General features: G+C 40.1%; 1 protein-coding gene across 3 annotated transcripts in view; it reads right to left on the bottom strand.

The window, feature by feature from the left end:
• Positions 1–884: 884 nt before the first annotated feature.
• LOC137624325 (uncharacterized) overlaps positions 885–17,516 on the bottom strand; it is a 224,961-nt gene continuing 208,329 nt past the window's right edge. For all 3 annotated transcript variants that reach the window (XM_068354999.1, XM_068355000.1, XM_068355001.1), the window contains one exon: positions 885–2,299. In XM_068354999.1, coding sequence (XP_068211100.1) covers positions 1,996–2,299 — 304 coding nt within the window. In that variant the 3' untranslated portion in view covers positions 885–1,995. The remainder of the gene's footprint in view (positions 2,300–17,516) is intronic.

Below are 17,516 nucleotides of genomic sequence, written 5' to 3'. Positions count from 1 at the left end.
ATGCACTTGGCTTGTACTGTGGTGCAGAAAAGCATCATAACAAGAATTTCTCAGATAGTCTTCAGCAGTAATGGACTGATGAACGGATTCATGAAATTGGGTCATATGGTTCAGCATTGGGGCTGGGGAGGCCATTTAGAATTATGGCAAAATTGGGAGAAAATCCTGTTGTTGCATTGTTAGGTAAAAGTTAAGAGGTTGAACAGCAAGGTGGAAGAATGAGATTATCACCACTGGAGGACATTGAATCAATTAGATACACACACAAGTAAATATTGCATGTAACTTTAACCATAATCCAAAAGTGAAATACACATGTAAAAATTGCATGTAACTTTAACCATAATCCAAAAGTGAAATACACTATTATGTATTAAATTCAATACAAGAAAAAAATTCTGAAGAACAAATTATGCCACATATAGATCACCTTCAGGCAAAACCACTACAACTAATTTTATCGTTTAGTAATTTATGAGAGCTTTAAGTCCCCTCCCTTATATTTACATATATTGGGCCACAAAACAAATTAAAAAAATGAAGACAACTACTTACCATCAGTTTACATCAATATAGATAGCTGGATACACGAATGGGAGCCATAACAAAAGTGAAAGGTTGGTAAGGTAATAACTTATACCTTCAAGTCAAATAGAAGGAATTGTTTTTTAATTATTCTCACTTATAAGGACAAGGCTCATCCTATGAAATGTCCACCATATGATTGACCTCTGTAGGTTGTCGCATTTATTTCTTGTAAATTATTTTGAAAGAATATGGCTTTCTTTGATCTGGGCTAGTCTACCTACTCTGTGAGAGAGGGGATAAAATATGGGTTACCAAAACTCTTATAATACTGTAAAGGATTTTAGATAAACACAAGAACCAATATTCTTTATATTAAAAATACTTAATATATACACAATTCAAAATATGATGCTAAAATAGTTAAAAACACTCAAGTAGAAAGTTCTATTGAACTGCAGCTCAGTCCCATGTCAACAAAGCAAAGTAATTACTGTATTAAAAGTTTTAAACTGGGAGCACTACCTGTTGGTGATGTTTCTGTTACAACCAGATCTTGTCAAAAAGTTCAATCTAAAATATCATTCTATCTGCCTTGACTCAACAGCTTGCACTTCAAACCATGCAGAAAATAAATACAGAGGAAAAATAATTATAACTGTTCAAATGATGTCCTTGTACTTGGTTTTTCTCATCAAGGAATTCTTTTTATGAGACTTCTTTGAAGAACCTGATTTAACTCTCTCCTTCCTTTTTAGCAATTGTTGCTGGATAACCAACAAGGTACTTTCTTTGCAGCCATGGATCTTGTTATCTGAGGATTATAAAAAGCTGTATCCTTATGAATTGATATGGCATTTAATGTAAGGATACTATCTTAATCCTTTAGCCTATTCTCACTACCCTTACAACATTAATTTTCGGTACCCAAGTAGCTTTATTGCATGATTACTTGCCAACATCCATTTGTGACTAAGTAGGACCTTGCTAGAAGCCTTCTTTGCAAATTCTTCAGAAGCTGTTTGTAAGATCATCATATTGTTAGTTTATACAAGTAGTTTACAAACACTACTTATTTGACCGACAATCAAATAATTTTTTTATAAGTTCTTTTACTATAGAAGACAGTGGTGGACCTAAAGATGGGCATGCATCTCTTAATATAGAGGGAATATACCCATGAAAGTACAGTATTTTTTCTCTAGATGAATTGGGCACCAAGCATTCAGATGTAGGTAACACTTTCTTAAATTCTGTTTTCCTTGCATCTTCCCCATTTCCTCTGCCCCTAAGAACTTCATTACTAATAGGATTTAATATCCTTTCAACTAGCTCAATTATATCCTCCCTGTGATGAACAGACCATGGCTTTAGTTGCAACCAGCTACCTAGATTTATTTCATCACTTTCACCACAGAGAAATAGTTCTTGTTTGTTAATATTTTTCTGTTTGCGTAATGGTTCTATCTTTTACCTCTCCTTTTGACTTTCAATATATGATATTTCAGTAGTTATGCTCTCATATTGGTTTCCAAACTTAGCCCTGTATTCGTTCGTCAGGAGTTCTTTTAGTGTAACTGTCCAAAACTTTTTCCAGAGTTTTTCAAAATGATGAAAATCATTACTTTCTGGATAATTTTCCTTATATTTAGCTAAATAATTGGAATAGAATTCTTCATATAGAGGATGCCTCTCCGGTTTCTTTGTGTAAAGTTCCAGGTCTCTGTCATGTTGCTCTTTCAGTGCCTCTAAAGCTTGATAAAGTTCAGCTTTCCTGAAAAATAAACGCACACAATGACATAACTTTGTTCAAATTACACAAAAGCAGAGTTAATTTGGAAGCTAAAGTTATTTGAGTTTAACATTTTAGATTTCTGATATAAAAGTATAGAAAACTTAAATTTTGCATAAAAATCTCCACATAAACTATTTTTATGAATTACAAAAATTGTATTGTGATTTCTCTCTTAACTATAGTATGTGAAAATAGTACTCATCCAGCGGTAGTAATGAAAAATTAAAACAGCATTACCCCAGGATACAAAATTAATTTGCTCCAGAGTGGCTTTCTTAACATGATTTTTTCGTATACAGTAATGAGTCACACTTTACATGTAAGCCTAAATCATCCTACTCGATCCAACCCCTACGAAAAAATCAACATTACATTTTATAATAAAGGTAAAACTAGAATGAAATAGAGCAAAATACATTTGAATCATTCAATAAACCTAACCTAACCATTAATACCTGTAAAGGAGTAGATATTAGAACATAATGCAATAATAAATGAAAAATAATATTACGAAAATGTGGAATCTTTTCTCTCGAGTGAGGTGATGTCCGAAAGCGAAAATGGCGGCAGAGAAGGATTGGAAACAGCAGAAAACATTAATACTTAACTTTACAAAAGACATTAACACATACATTTACAAAACACTTGAAATTAATTCCTTTTTTTTTTTTTGCTTTTTTCTAATTTAAATCTTTTTTTCACTTAACATTTTGCAATTTCTAAATTTCCTGTTTCTTCACTTCTACTTCTCCATTTTTTTTGGGTTACTTTGACCTTCACCTTGGCTTACTAATGGTCTCTTTGAAAAATAACAATCGAGGAAGCTTATTTCTGCCTACTTCTTAAAATGTTCCTGAAATGACTCGGGCAAATGTCATTATACTGCACAAGAAGACGACCTGCGGGAACCTTTTCGGGGTGTTTTTTTTTTTCATATGAAATCTACCAATATATATGAAGATAGCATCTCCTTAATTTCTGCCGTTGTCGTAGTTGCATCCGTGTCCCCCCCCCCCAGAGAACCATCCCTGAACGTTGTTCAGTTGTATGGCCTCCAACTCCATCAGGTTGTTTGTCGTAAGCACCTCTTGGTGCACCTAGAGAAGCTTATTTATGTCATCCTCATCAATGACCAGCCTTATGCACTTCCCAAGTGAAACGATATCCTCAACCTCAGGTTGTGGAACAAGGTTTGGAATTGTCAATGATTTTGGCTTTGCCTTCAGCTAGGCCTACATTGAATCCCTAAAGGTCTCATGTGGAGACGGTATCAGGCCACAGCTTCTTCTACAAAGAGTTCAAGGTGTGCCTCGAAACCTCCCGCCAAGCTTGATCGATTAGTCAGAGGCATATCAAAATATCAAAATGCTCCTTCCAAAATTCACAAAGGGCAGGGTTTGTGCTGTCAGTGATTTTAAAACATCTTTGCTGGTCCATTGGCTAGAGGAGAGGGGTGGTGTTCGGTGGAAGGTAGAGAAACTTAATAAAGGAATATTCAAGTAGGATATCATCCTCGAGGTCAAGAGGGTAAGCAAGGGCGTTGTCCAACACTAGAAGACATTTCAGAGGGAGATGGTTCTCTTCTAGATAATTTTTAACAGTTGGAATGAAACAGAGGTTTACCCACTCTACAAAAAACTGTCTCATTACCCAGGCTTTCACAGTAGCCTTCCACATCACTGGAAGCTTCTCCTTTAGCACTTTGTGAGACTTGAAGGCTCGGGGACTCTCCAAATGATACACGAGTAAGGGCTTAACCTTACAAGCCCCTCCGGCATTGGCACAGAGTGCAAGGGTAGGCCTGTCCTTCAAAGGCTTATACCTGGGCAGCTTCTTCTCTTCCGCAGTGATATAGGTTCGACGGGGCATTTTTTCCAAAAGAGCCCAGTTTTGTCACAGTTGAAGACTTGCAGGGGAATGTAGTCTTCCAGGAGTGTCAATTGTCAAATTTCTTAACAGGCTTCCGCCGCTTTTGTGTCAGAGCTGGCAGCCTACCGATGACGCACCATTGAATGAACGCCAGTCCGTCTCCTGAATTTTTCAAACCACCTTCGTGAAGCCTTGAACTCTGGCAGTGCCTGCTGCGATGTCCCTTCTCCTGCGTCGTCTTTGGTCAGAACATTGACAAAATCACCTAAAAAGGCACCAACCTTTTGGCAGATTACAATCTCAGTGACTGTCTCTCCAGCAATTTCCTTGTCTTTAATACAGAGGAGAAGAAATCTATCCATCTCATCATGGACGTAGCTCCTCTTACTTGAAAAAACAGTCACGCCCTTAGAAGGTGTTGCTTCTTCGATGGCTTCCTTCTGCGTAAGGATGGTGCCTATCGTCGACAGATTTCGGCCATACTCCTTAGCGATAACACTCAACCGCATGCTACCCTCATACTTCTTGATTATTTCTAACTTCGTTTCCACAGAAAGCATCCTCTTCCTCTGTCCTTGAACATCAGCAACATTACAGTATTGGGACTCATGGCTATAGAATTACGGGTTAAATAAAGCAACACGAAACCTATGGGTACAAAATTGAAATCACCAACAGGAATCCAATATGAACAATAGCTAATGCTGAAACGAAATGGTTGAGGGACGCCTACAGATATATAATGGGAAAGATGCAGATCGATAGAGCAGGATCTTATGGCAGATAACCAATGGGAGAGCAGGACGATGGTGGCGAGTCTAAAGTTTGCGCAGCGAACAAATTTTAAAATTTTCGGCGGGTGGAGAAATTTCACTTAATATCCTTAGTATTTTTTCGTAATATAAGGCAAAAAAATCGTATTTTGTTTCATAAAATGAGTTTTTCTTATAGAGAAACTTTCGTATCTAGACGTTATAACCATACGGTACTATAATTTAGTTGGAATATTCCCTTTACAAACTAGAAAATTCCCTTTACAACTTAGAAAATTCCTGAATTATGGAGTTTTTATGATAAAACAAAGTTTTATGAATACTTACCTGGCAGTTATATATATATAGCTGATATCTCTAAATTTCGGCAGAATTTTTCAAAACAAGGCAACCGTCTTGTGGTGGTTGGGAGGTAGGTGGTTACACCCGTCACAGGGTGGTACAAGGAATCATTCCCGTGTTCAAGACTTCAGTTCATCTATGCCCGACCTGTCTCCTGAGGGGAGTTGGGTAGGCCTTCGAATATATATATAACTGCCAGGTAAGTATTCATAAAACTTTGTTTTATCATAAAAACTCAATTTTTATGAATAGTACTTACCTGGCAGTTATATATATATAGCTGATTCACATATTTGGAGGAGGGAAACAGACAGTAAACATCGTTGGTGAAACAACAAAAGAGTTGTAGGAGATAAAACACCTTGATTCCTTGCCTGCTAAGGTAGCTGATTTCAAAGGTACAGCCTCTAGAGTCGCTTTCCCTTAGGAGTGTTTATCCAGGAGTAAGCCTGCAATGCTGCAAAAAACTCAATCGAGTCTGTCAAAGGGATAAGACCAACAACTTGACTAGACTTCAGAAACTACCTTTGCCCCATATAAAAAAAAACTGCAACCTTACTAAAACTAACCACCTAACCCTGCAGCATAGACATAAACTATCTATCTAGACTGAGGGAACCGTACCACAAGACGAAGTCCTCAGACTATCATAAAAACACAAACCTTCATACATGCATATAAACTAAGGTTGAGGGGGGTTATTAACTCCTTTGCCTAATACAGAAACCGCAGCTACGTATGGGCCCAATGTATAGCACTTGCCAAAGTCTACTCTCACCTCTCTAAGTTAATGAGAAGCGAAGACAGAGTTGCTCCTCCAGAAAATTGCATCCATGAATTGCCTAACTAACATATATTCCTGATATGCCAGAGAGGTAGCAATGGCTCTCACTTCATAAGCCCGTAATTTCAACAGGGCGAAGTGTTCCTCCTCACATGAGAGGTGGGCTTCCCTAATACTTTCCCTCAGGAAAAAAGGACAAGCGTTCTTTGACAGGGTTTTTTTGTGGAAAAAAGGACAAGCGTTCTTTGACAGGGGTTTTTTGTGGATCCTTCACTGAACACCATAAAGAGTTGGATGCACAGCTCACGTTCATAGTGTGAGCCAAATAAGCTTTGAGGGACCTAACTGGGTAGAGGAGTCTTTCCTTCTCTTGACCCACTGGGTTCGTGAGGTTAATGACATCAAACGTCGTAGGACAGGGTTTCGAAGGGTTCTCGTTCTTGCCGAGAAAGACGAACCTTAAGGCACAAACCGCTCTATCCTAATTGAAGCTTACCCGCTTCTCAATCGCCTGGACTTCGCTGACCTTTTTGGCATTCGCTAGAGTCATAAGGAAGAGGGTTTTCTTCGTTACAACTCGACGAGAGGCTAGCGAGATAGGTTCAAATTTCTTGGAGCACAGAAACTTAAACACCACATCCAGGTTTAAGAGTACTTATTACGTCGTCTCAAAAGACCCAATGAGGTCCTGCAAATCTTAATTTTGGGACAACTCTAGGCCTCTATGCCTAAAGACGGTCGAGAGCATACTGCTGTATCCATTGATGGTAGATAGAGCCAGCTTTAGCATCCTGTCTGAGGTACAAGAAGAAGTCTGCTATCTGGCTCAGAGAGGTAGTGGTTGAGGAAAACTTGTGCCGCCTGAGTCAAGCTCTAAAGGTCTCCCACTTAGATTGGTAGACTCTTTGTGAAGAGATCCTCCTTGCTCTGGCGATAGCTTTTGCCGCTTGTGCCGAAAAGCCTCGAGATCTGACAAGCTTCTAGTCAGTCTGAAGGAAGTCAGTTTGAGAGCAAGGGGGGTTTGATGATACCTCTCGAAGTGGGGCTGTTTGAAAAGATCTGGACTTGCCGAAGTCTTCTTGGGAAGTCCATCAACATGCCCATCACTTCCGAAAACCATTCCTTTGCAGGCCAGAATGGAGCCGCTAGGATCATTCGTCCCGAATCGAGGGGAGCGAATTTCCTGAAGACCAGATTGATGATCTTGAACGGGGGCAACACATACATGTCCACCCCCGTCCAATCCATCAAGAAGGAGTCCACTGCTACAGTTTCCTCATCCGGGACTAGGGAGCAGTAGTAGGGGATCCTCTTGTTCAAGTTGGAGGCAAAAAGGTCTGTTACAGGTCTGCCCCACAACATCCAGAGACTGACAGACTTGTGGGTTGAGAGACCATTCTGTGGGAAAAACTAGTCTCTTCCTGCTGAGCATGTTTGCCCCGATGTTTCTTTGCCCTTGAACAAACCTTGCTTGAAAAAAAAAAAAAAAAAAAACTTTCTTGATCCAAGAGATCGGAAAGAAGGCATCCTTAATCTCGACATACGATTCAAATAATGTCATCACGAAGTCCTAGATTCTCATGTTCAAAGTCATGCCTCATGCTAGAACTTCGACGTCGAGCGTCCTGAAAGACAAGGCGCCGATCGTCCTGTAAGACGTGGCGCCGATAGACCTGTAAGACGTGGTGCCGATAGTCCTGTAAGACGTGGAGCTGAGCGTCCAGGAAGGTGAGGAACCGATAGTCTTGTAAGACATGGCGCCGACCGTCCTGTAAGACGTGGAGCCGAGAGGTTAACAGAGCGAGACGCTGAACGTTCTAAAAGACGTGGTGCTGAGCGTCCTGGTGTCAGAAGAGACTCTTCTTGTTGACAGGAAGACCTAATTATTTTGATAGGCTCAACGTTATCTAAAAATCTAGATACAGGGATGCTCTGATTTCTCTTGAGTGCAGTATTCTGCTACCTTAAGCAAAAGTTTCGTGAACATTAGAGGGGCGGAGCTGAGACCAAAACACACGGCCCGAAACTGACCCATTCTTGCCCCTTTCTTTCTTGTAAACAAACCTCAGATAAAGTTTGATTGCATAGCCTGCCACTTAGACTCCTCTCTAGATCTGGGAGAGAGAATTGTTGTTGGAGCTAAAACTAAAGGAGGTTTCCCTATAAAAGAAAAAGTAATCCTCCTTCAGAGGAAGTACTGACCAAAGGTCTGCTCCCCTCTTCTCCAAAGATTTTGATGTCTCCATGGAGAACTTTGACTTCTGAACGAAGGCGTAAAGAGCATTTACGTCCAGGACTGGACAAAAGACTCCCTCTCCCAAAAGAGAGACATTTGAAGTTGCAAAGTCGGTTAGGCAGAAAGGTCTTATCGGAGTAACTAACAAAGGAGGATTCACAAGGAAAAAGATTTCGCATCCATCCTTTAGTAAAAACACGGACCAAAGGTCTGCTCCTCTCCTCTCCCAGGCTCGCCAGAAGTAGCTAAGTCTGGCTCCTACTGTTGTTAGTTCGGTTAGAGAAAAAGCATGCAGAAAAATTTCTTGCTGATTAAGACACCAAAACCTGTCTTTGACCAACTCTTGAGGGAGAAGAGAGAAAGAAAAAAGGAGAAGTGCGTACCTTAATTATGACCTCTGATTTCAAAATTATCCAGCCTCATTGCCTGTATTCCTTAAGAGACTCAGCAATCCACCAAGGGGGCTGTAAAAAATCTCTGTGGGGCTGCCACAAGGTCTTCGACCTAAACGTGGCTAGACCTCCAAACTTGATATCCTGGCCTATCTGATAAGGAAGCTGGCATCATAGGTTTGTTTTAAGAAATAAAAATTAATATATTCTTAAAGCTCCATTAATGACCACGTGAAAACTCAGAGGGTGGGGAACATGGAGCAACAGAACTTAGGACCTTCTCCTTCTATTAATCTCAAATAATTCAACAGGAGAAAATGGATCACTAAAGTCATCCTTTGACAAAGATCTTATAAGACGTGGCGTCGTCCTGTCGTCCTGAAAGAACAAGGCGGCGATCGTTCTGAAAGACGAGGCGGCGATCGTCCTATCGTCCTGAAAGACGAGGCACATTCGTCCTGTCGTCCTGAAAGACGAGGCTGCATTCGTCCTGTAGTCCTGAAAGACGATGCTGCATTCGTCCTGAAAGACGAGGCTGCATTCGTCCTGTAGTCCTGAAAGACGAGGCTGCATTCGTCCTGTAGTCCTGAAAGACGAGGCTGCATTCGTCCTGTAGTCCTGAAAGACGAGGCTGCATTCGTCCTGTAGTCCTGAAAGACGAGGCTGCATTCGTCCTGTAGTCCTGAAAGACGAGGCTGCATTCGTCCTGAAAGACGAGGCTGCATTCGTCCTGAAAGACGAGGCTGCATTCGTCCTGAAAGGCGAGGCTGCATTCGTCCTGAAAGGCGAGGCTGCATTCGTCCTGAAAGGCGAGGCTGCATTCGTTCTGAAAGACGAGGCTGTATTCGTCCTGAAAGACGAGGCTGCATTCGTCCCGAAAGACGAGGCTGCATTCGCCCTGAAAGACGAGGCTGCATTCGTCCTGAAAGACGAGGAGGCGATCGTCCTGAAAGACGAGGCGCCGATCGTCCTGTCTTGAAAGACTGAAAGACTTAGCGCCGAGCGTTAAGGCAAAATGATATTCATTATGCCGCTCGGCGCGTTCGGTTCCGACCAGAGGGTTCATATGGCCCACTGGCGCTCTGGGACAAAAACCGTGTCAATGATGGTTTGTAAGCCTTGATATTATCAGCGAATATCTACGACTTGTAGTATTGCCATCAAAATCAAAAGTGATGCAATGCAAAATTCTAAAAGCAGTGTAAGAAACTTAACGTCCAACGCTCTTTGCTTTCCCATGGCAAGGGCGAGCATTCTTGGGAACGTGAACAAGAACGTTCGCGAGGGCGTTTGCTCGTGAGCTAACGCCTCTCGTTTCCTTTCGCCGATCGACGTTCCTTCTCCCATGGGCCGGGGAGCTTGGAAGAGATCTAAGGCTAGGAAAACGACGTCCACTGTGCTGAATGAATCAATTGCCCTAATTTAGCACTGAAACTTGCACTATTAAACTCTTACACAAAAGACCATAATTAGTCCTGCCCGTTGTGAGAGAACTTATTCTGCTGCCACGGGCTTGAATGAGAAAGCAATATCGTCTCTAGTACTTGCTATATAAACTGTAACAAAATATTTTTATAAAATATTAAACTGACATTTCCATAATAAAAAAAAACACGATTGCCAAATCCCTAAATCAGTGTACTTCACCAAACGAAGTCCAAAAACGCGAAGAAGGCAAAGTGATTCGAAAAACTATCAATGGTGGACCAACAATGTTTTCGATCCAGCCGGCAGAGATGAACTGAAGTCTTGAACACGGGAATGATTCCTTGTACCACCCTGTGACGGGTGTAACCACCTACCTCCCAACCACCACAAGGCGGTTGCCTCATTTTGAAAAATTCTGCCGAAATTTAGAGATATCAGCTATATACATATAACTGCCAGGTAAGTACTATTCATAAAAATGTTTATTACGACCAAATTCATTTATACCTGCAATGAGTAACATGTGTTACCCAATTTGTTATGTTTCTTTCAGTATTAAAAATAATCTTAATTCTCTATGTCTTAAGATATCCTGTAATTCTAGATAACTCTCAAATCAAAATTTTGAATTTCTGAATTTGGGCTATATGGATCCATGAGGCCAATCAGCTCTGTAGTGCAACTGAGGAAAATCCAGAAGCTCCATTATGAAGTAAAAGTACAGTAAGTGAGATTAAAGGTAAATAAAGCAGCTCCAAGCAAAAGAGATACTACAAAGATGACCAAGAATGTCTTAATGTGCACAGTGATGTACTGACTACAGTAACTTCCTAATGATGCACATGCATCTCTTAAATTGCAAAACAATTTTTATTTCATATACAAAATTCTCACAAATTCTGTACATTATAACAATTTTTAAACAGAAATAAATTACTTTAACACTCACCAGATAATAATACAGTATTGCACAAAGCTCTGTAGTGAAAGATACTGAACAAAAATCCTTTTCACACCAAGCAAGCCCCTCAGCTGTAACCCAAGTCTTCCTCAAAGCAGTAGACTAAGGCAGTCTATCCCTTAAATAATGTTAACCTGAGACAGTCTTTCCCTCCAATATTGTTAGCATACAGATGCACTTCTTCTCGTGACCAAAAACCAGCGGTGATCAGGTTGTATAGGTGTGGCCCACCCCTCTATTGACACAACTGAGAATACATGCCTGTCTTGAGGGACTTCCCTGGTGAAGTTTTACTCATTCAGCCACCAGGCAGGATCGGCCTGAACCTAATATCCCAACGGAACGAGACAGAATGGGGGGATCCCTGTCGGCTGACTAGTAATTCTTTAGGGTTGTGGTGGCCTATTGGAAACATCTCTGCCTGGCAATCTGCTGGATTGGGGTTTCAGGCCTGCTTAAGCTCGATAGTTTCTTGTAGTGTATGCAACCTCATCATCCTTGTAGGCTAAAGATGGGGGGTTTGGGAGACCCTGCTGAGTCATCACTAGCCATTGCTTGGCCCTCCCTGGTCCTAGCTAGGTTTGGAGAGGGAGCTTTGGTGCTGATCATATGTATATATGATCACTGTAGGGAATTTTTGTCCTGCTAGCTAGGTCACCGTACCTTGTTTATGCCATTCGTGAGCAGCCTCTAAAACTTTAAACACCACTGAAGGGCTCCATGATGAAGGGGCCTATAAGGAACTTTGTTTGACGAACAAACTTGTTCAGAAGAGAGAGATCGATGACCAGTCTCCAGTCCCAAGGCAACTTCTCCTCAAGGAAGAGCTGACTGTAGAATATCATAGACTCGTCTCAAGCGACTTTGAAGCTAAGATGTTCGGTAATGTTGGATGATTGGACAGGAACTCTATCGATAACATGAGATAGGGGGCCGACAGTCCTTAAAGGGTAGTAGATAACCATACCAAAAAGACAATCACTACCTAAGGCTCAGCTCCATATTTCTGCCAAATTCTCCATTAGCAAGACAAGCATCCCCCTTCTCTTGATGGTGGGAGAGGGGGGCCTTCATTAGCGTTTTCCTCTCACTCCCTTTTCTCCACTGGCCCCCAACCTGAAAAGTCCAGGTTAGGGTGCGGGAAAGGGTTGTGTATGCACAGGCTCTTTCCAGGAACAGGTTGCAGGCAGTACAGTACTGATTGGGATCTCAGAGCGTGCAAAGGGTTCTTTTTTGATCTTGATCCTGCAGACTTAGTCGAATCCGAAGGTTTGGTTGCTGCTTCCTTAGAGGGGTCTGGACCCCTGAAAAGAGACAGAACACTAAATTAGGGAGTCTTGCAAAGCAGTTCTCCAAGATTCCACCACTGCCTACACGACTCCTAGGATGGAGAGACGTGGCACCCAACACCAATGAGTTCCAAAGCATCATTGCCACCTCTGAGGTAACCTGTTTAGAGGAATGGGAGACCAAAGTATCCCATCTCTTCAAAAGCCAGCTAGCCCACTAGTTTGCTCTTTGTAAACTAGTGATCCAGGGAGGTCACAGCCATCCCCCCAGACAGTGTGAGACTCTTGTACTTCTCCAAAGACTACGGAGTCGATAGCACCGTTGTCTTTGAGGGGATTAGGTAACAGAGACACCCGGGAAGATAAAAAATCTGTGAATACTTGCTTCCCAAGGGTGAGTCAAATCATAACCTTTCCGAAACACAGACCACTACCTAGGCGCAGTTGACTAACACATTTGGTCACCCACTGTACTGCACTACATGGTTTTCATAGGGTTTCTATCATGGTACTGTAGTTCTTACAACTTTTCAGAAATGAATGGTACATTATTAATAACTTCAGTACAGTGTTTGGTAAGACAACTCACAACATGAAAGCCATTGCTACACCACTGTATTTATAAGTAACAAAAGATCCTAGTTCATATCTAACAACACGATATTATGCATTAAAAAATTTACTAATTGTTGCTGGTTAAAATGCACCCAAAATTGAAAACAAGTTAGAAAATACTTAATGAAGACCCATCATCCTTTTAAAAATCATGATTTTTTTTAATGCAATAATATAATGTTGTGTGCCTCAATTAGTCGGTCAATTGACGCAATCGAGTGCCATATTTTGAGCCTAAGTCTACAGTATTTTGTATATCGTACAGTACTGTAAATACACCATTAGTAGTTCTCTTTTTATGAACATATGTACTGTATATTCATCTTACCACAAGTGAAAAAAATAAGATAAAAAAATAAGATGAAGAAATAACTAAATATCATTCTCTTTCTTTTATAAAAATGCTTATGTAACACACCCTCTCTATATATTAGATTTTAATATATCATCAATTTATTTTCCTTCTTTTCATTGTTTTTATGTAACTATTTTCAGCTTATTTCCTTTTAATAATATTTGATTCCCTCCTGCATTATTATCATTTCTTACCAAGCTATAACACTAGTTGGAAAAGCATGATACTATAAGACCAAGGGCTCCAACAGGGAAAATAGCCCAGAGAAGAAAGGAAATAAGGAAACAGATTGAACAGTGTGCCTGGGTATACCCTCAGGCAAGAGAAATTTAACCCAAGACAGTGGAAGACCATGGGACAGAGGCTGTGGCACTACCCAAGACTAGAGAACAATGGTTTGATTTTAGAGTGTCCTCCTAGAAGAGCTGCTTACCAAAGCTAGAGAGGCATTTCTACCCTTAACAAAAGCAAAAGTAGCTACTGAACAATTACTTTACAGTAGTTAAACCCTTAAGTGAAGAACTGTTTGGTTAGCTTAGTGTTGTCATGTGTATGAAGAAAGAGGAGAATATGAAAAGAATAGGCCAGACTATTCAGCATATGAGTAGGAAAATGAAAAATGAGCTGTAAACAGAGAGGGGGACAATATAATGCTTTCTGGCCAGTCAAAAGACCCAATAACTCTCTAGCAATAGTACCCCATGTGTGAAAAATAAATTACAAACATTCTAGTTTCAATAACTAGAATGAAGAAAGACTTTGTAGTCCACAATATTTTGTTTATTTATTAAAATTTACTGCATAATATTCTTTCCCTATCTGAAAGCACTGTCCAGATAAACACCTGGCTTGTTCTAGGTACCTTCCTTCAAAGCTGTTATAATTTTTTTATTTGTACAGAAATGCTTTTCCTCTGTTACTTATTTCTGAATAGAAAAATTTCACCCTTTTATAAAAGAAATCTCTTTAAACATAGCATAAAATTGAAATATGTTTCACTCTAATTTCCATTTCTCTTTAATTTGTGAAAAAATACAGCGACCATATTGAAATAAAAGGAATGACAGCTCTGATTTATTTATGAGATAACTGAACTGGTTGCAAGAAAAGGGAAGCTTTATTTCCTGTTTGATTTGTGGTGCTTCAAACTAATACTGTAAATAAAGAGAGAGAGAGAGAGAGAGAGAGAGAGGGAGAGAGAGAGAGAGAGAGGAGAGAGAGGAGAGAGAGAGAGAGAGTTTTTTATAACTGTAATGCAAATGTATACAGTATTTTCATCAGCATTTATATTCCATCCATATACCAAGGCACTTCCCCCAATTTTGGGGGGTGGCCGACATCAACAAGAAACAAAAAAAAAAAAAAAAAGGGGGGGACCTCTACTCTCTACGTTCCTCCAGCCTAACCAGGGACTCAGCCGAGTTCAGCTGGTACTGCTAGGGTGCCACAGCCCAACCTCCCACATTTCCACCACAGATGAAGCTTCATACTGCTGAGTCCCCTACTGCTGCTACCTCCGCGGTCATCTAAGGCACCGGAGGAAGCAGCAGGGCCTACCGGAACTGCGTCACAATCGCTCGCCATTCATTCCTATTTCTAGCACGCTCTCTTGCCTCTCTCACATCTATCCTCCTATCACCCAGAGCTTTCTTCACACCATCCATCCACCCAAACCTTGGCCTTCCTCTTGTACTTCTCCCATCAACTCTTGCATTCATCACCTTCTTTAGCAGACAGCCACTTTCCATTCTCTCAACATGGCAAAACCACCTCAACACATTCATATCCACTCTAGCCGCTAACTCATTTCTTACACCCGTTCTCACCCTCACCACTTCGTTCCTAACCCTATCAACTCGAGATACACCAGCCATACTCCTCAGATACTTCATCTCAAACACATTCAATTTCTGTCTCTCCATCACTTTCATTCCCCACAACTCCAATCCATACATCACAGTTGGTACAATCACTTTCTCATATAGAACTCTCTTTACATTCATGCCCAACCCTCTATTTTTTACTACTCCCTTAACTGACCCCAACACTTTACAATCTTCATTCACTCTCTGATGTACATCTGCTTCCACTCCACCAATTGCTGCAACAACAGACCCCAAGTACTTAACTGATCCACCTCCTCAAGTAACTCTCCATTCAACATGACATTCAACCTTGCACCACCTTCCCTTCTTGTACATCTCATAACCTTACTCTTACCCACATTAACTCTCAACTTCCTTCTCTCACACACCCTTCCAAATTCTGTCACTAGTCGGTCAAGCTTCTCTTCTGTGTCTGCTACCAGTACAGTATCATCCGCAAACAACAACTGATTTACCTCCCATTCATGATCATTCTCGCCTACCAGTTTTAATCCTCGTCCAAGCACTCGAGCATTCCCCTCTCTCACCACTCCATCAACATACAAGTTAAACAACCACGGTGACATCACACATCCCTGTCTCAGCCCCACTCTCACCGGAAACCAATCGCTCACTTCATTTCCTATTCTAACACATGCTTTACTACCTTTGTAGAAACTTTTCACTGCTTGCAACAACCTTCCACCAACTCCATATAACCTCATCACATTCCACATTGCTTCCCTATCAACTCTATCATTTATATTACATATTAAATATTACTTAAACATAATGTTTGTATGAACCTCTTTTTATAATTTTTATCATTTGAATTTCTACGCAAAAGACAGGTTCTGAATTTTTCATCCAAAGAAGAGAGAAACTTTCCTCTTGTAAAGAGCTTAATATTAGACTAGCCCAAAAAAGGTACAAGCACTGAATAGCTAACTGGCGAGACCTGTTCCAAAGAAAGAACATGAGTAGAAATAGATAAATGTCCTGCATAGGGGACTAGCATAGCAAAGCATTTGGAACCTCAAGAACTTCATAATTATACAATAAAGTATATTTTATACTAATAAACCATTAAATTCAGATCAAACAACGCTGGTTCAAACACCTCTATAATTGAATATCCAAATCACTAACCTGGACTATGTTGACAGACAACCTGAAAGGTAGGGATAAAGCTGGAGAACAGGAAGCCAAGGTAATAAGTAGTTCACCAAACTAACAATTCCTACTCTTTTCCCTCAGGTTTCACCTAATTCAGAAATTTCCTAGGCAATATATACGTTTTGAATGAGTATCAACTTTCACTGACAGCAGTGCAATAACTTTGCATTCTACCTAAAATCTTGACTTTACACATTAGGAAAACATACTTCTATTATTCATAATCATAATAAGAATAAATGACAAAAGTATACAAACAAAAATCTCTCCAAAAATATATACCGTCCTCATATATAATGAAGTAAGAAAAAATTTGCCAAGGGACGAGGATATGATCTAAAGAAGAATGATATATTTAAACAGTGGAGTCTGGGAGATGTTTCTACAATGCTATATTTACTAGCAACTATTTCCAGAAAGAACTAAGGATTTTCTTTAGGTCATGGTCAAAAAATATATTTTACTGTAAGTTTTGGTATAAGTTCTTCAATAAACAATAAATAGCACAAGAATTCCATGAAGTGCCATTGAATTAAAAATAATGCAATGGTGAAAAAGGAAGTCACTAACTTGATCATCCCAATAACAACTATGGGAACAACTGAATAATAATATCTAAAATATAAAATTAAAATGTATGCCTATGTAAGATCTGCATGGGCAGCATATATAATAAGATAATACCAGGATTTATTTTATATTAAATTTACTTATGCCAAAAGCAGCAGTAACCTATAAAAGCCAAAGAATTTTGTCAACACAACATCATACACTCTGCTCCTAATTCCATAAAATTAATTAACACCTCACAATTGAAAGCATAATCACATCTAAACAGCTCTTTTCATCATAGTGTCTTTCATGCAAATACATAACAGGCAATGCAAAATATGAGAGAGAGAGAGAGAGAGAGAGAGAGAGAGAGAGAGAGAGAGAGAGATATTACTGTTTTCTGAATCGGTTGTTCGACTGATCAAGTGGAAAGATATATTACTGTTTCCTAAGTTGGTTGTTCGACTGGTCAAGTGGAAAGTAGATGTTCACATATTAACAACCTGCAATACATACCTATTTTTGTTTTTTGTAAAACCAGCCCATAAACATAGGTGAC

This window comes from Palaemon carinicauda, chromosome 31 (assembly GCF_036898095.1).
Source record: "Palaemon carinicauda isolate YSFRI2023 chromosome 31, ASM3689809v2, whole genome shotgun sequence".
Classification (NCBI taxonomy): Eukaryota; Metazoa; Arthropoda; class Malacostraca; order Decapoda; family Palaemonidae; genus Palaemon; species Palaemon carinicauda.
This window is presented reverse-complemented; position numbering and strand designations above follow the sequence as displayed.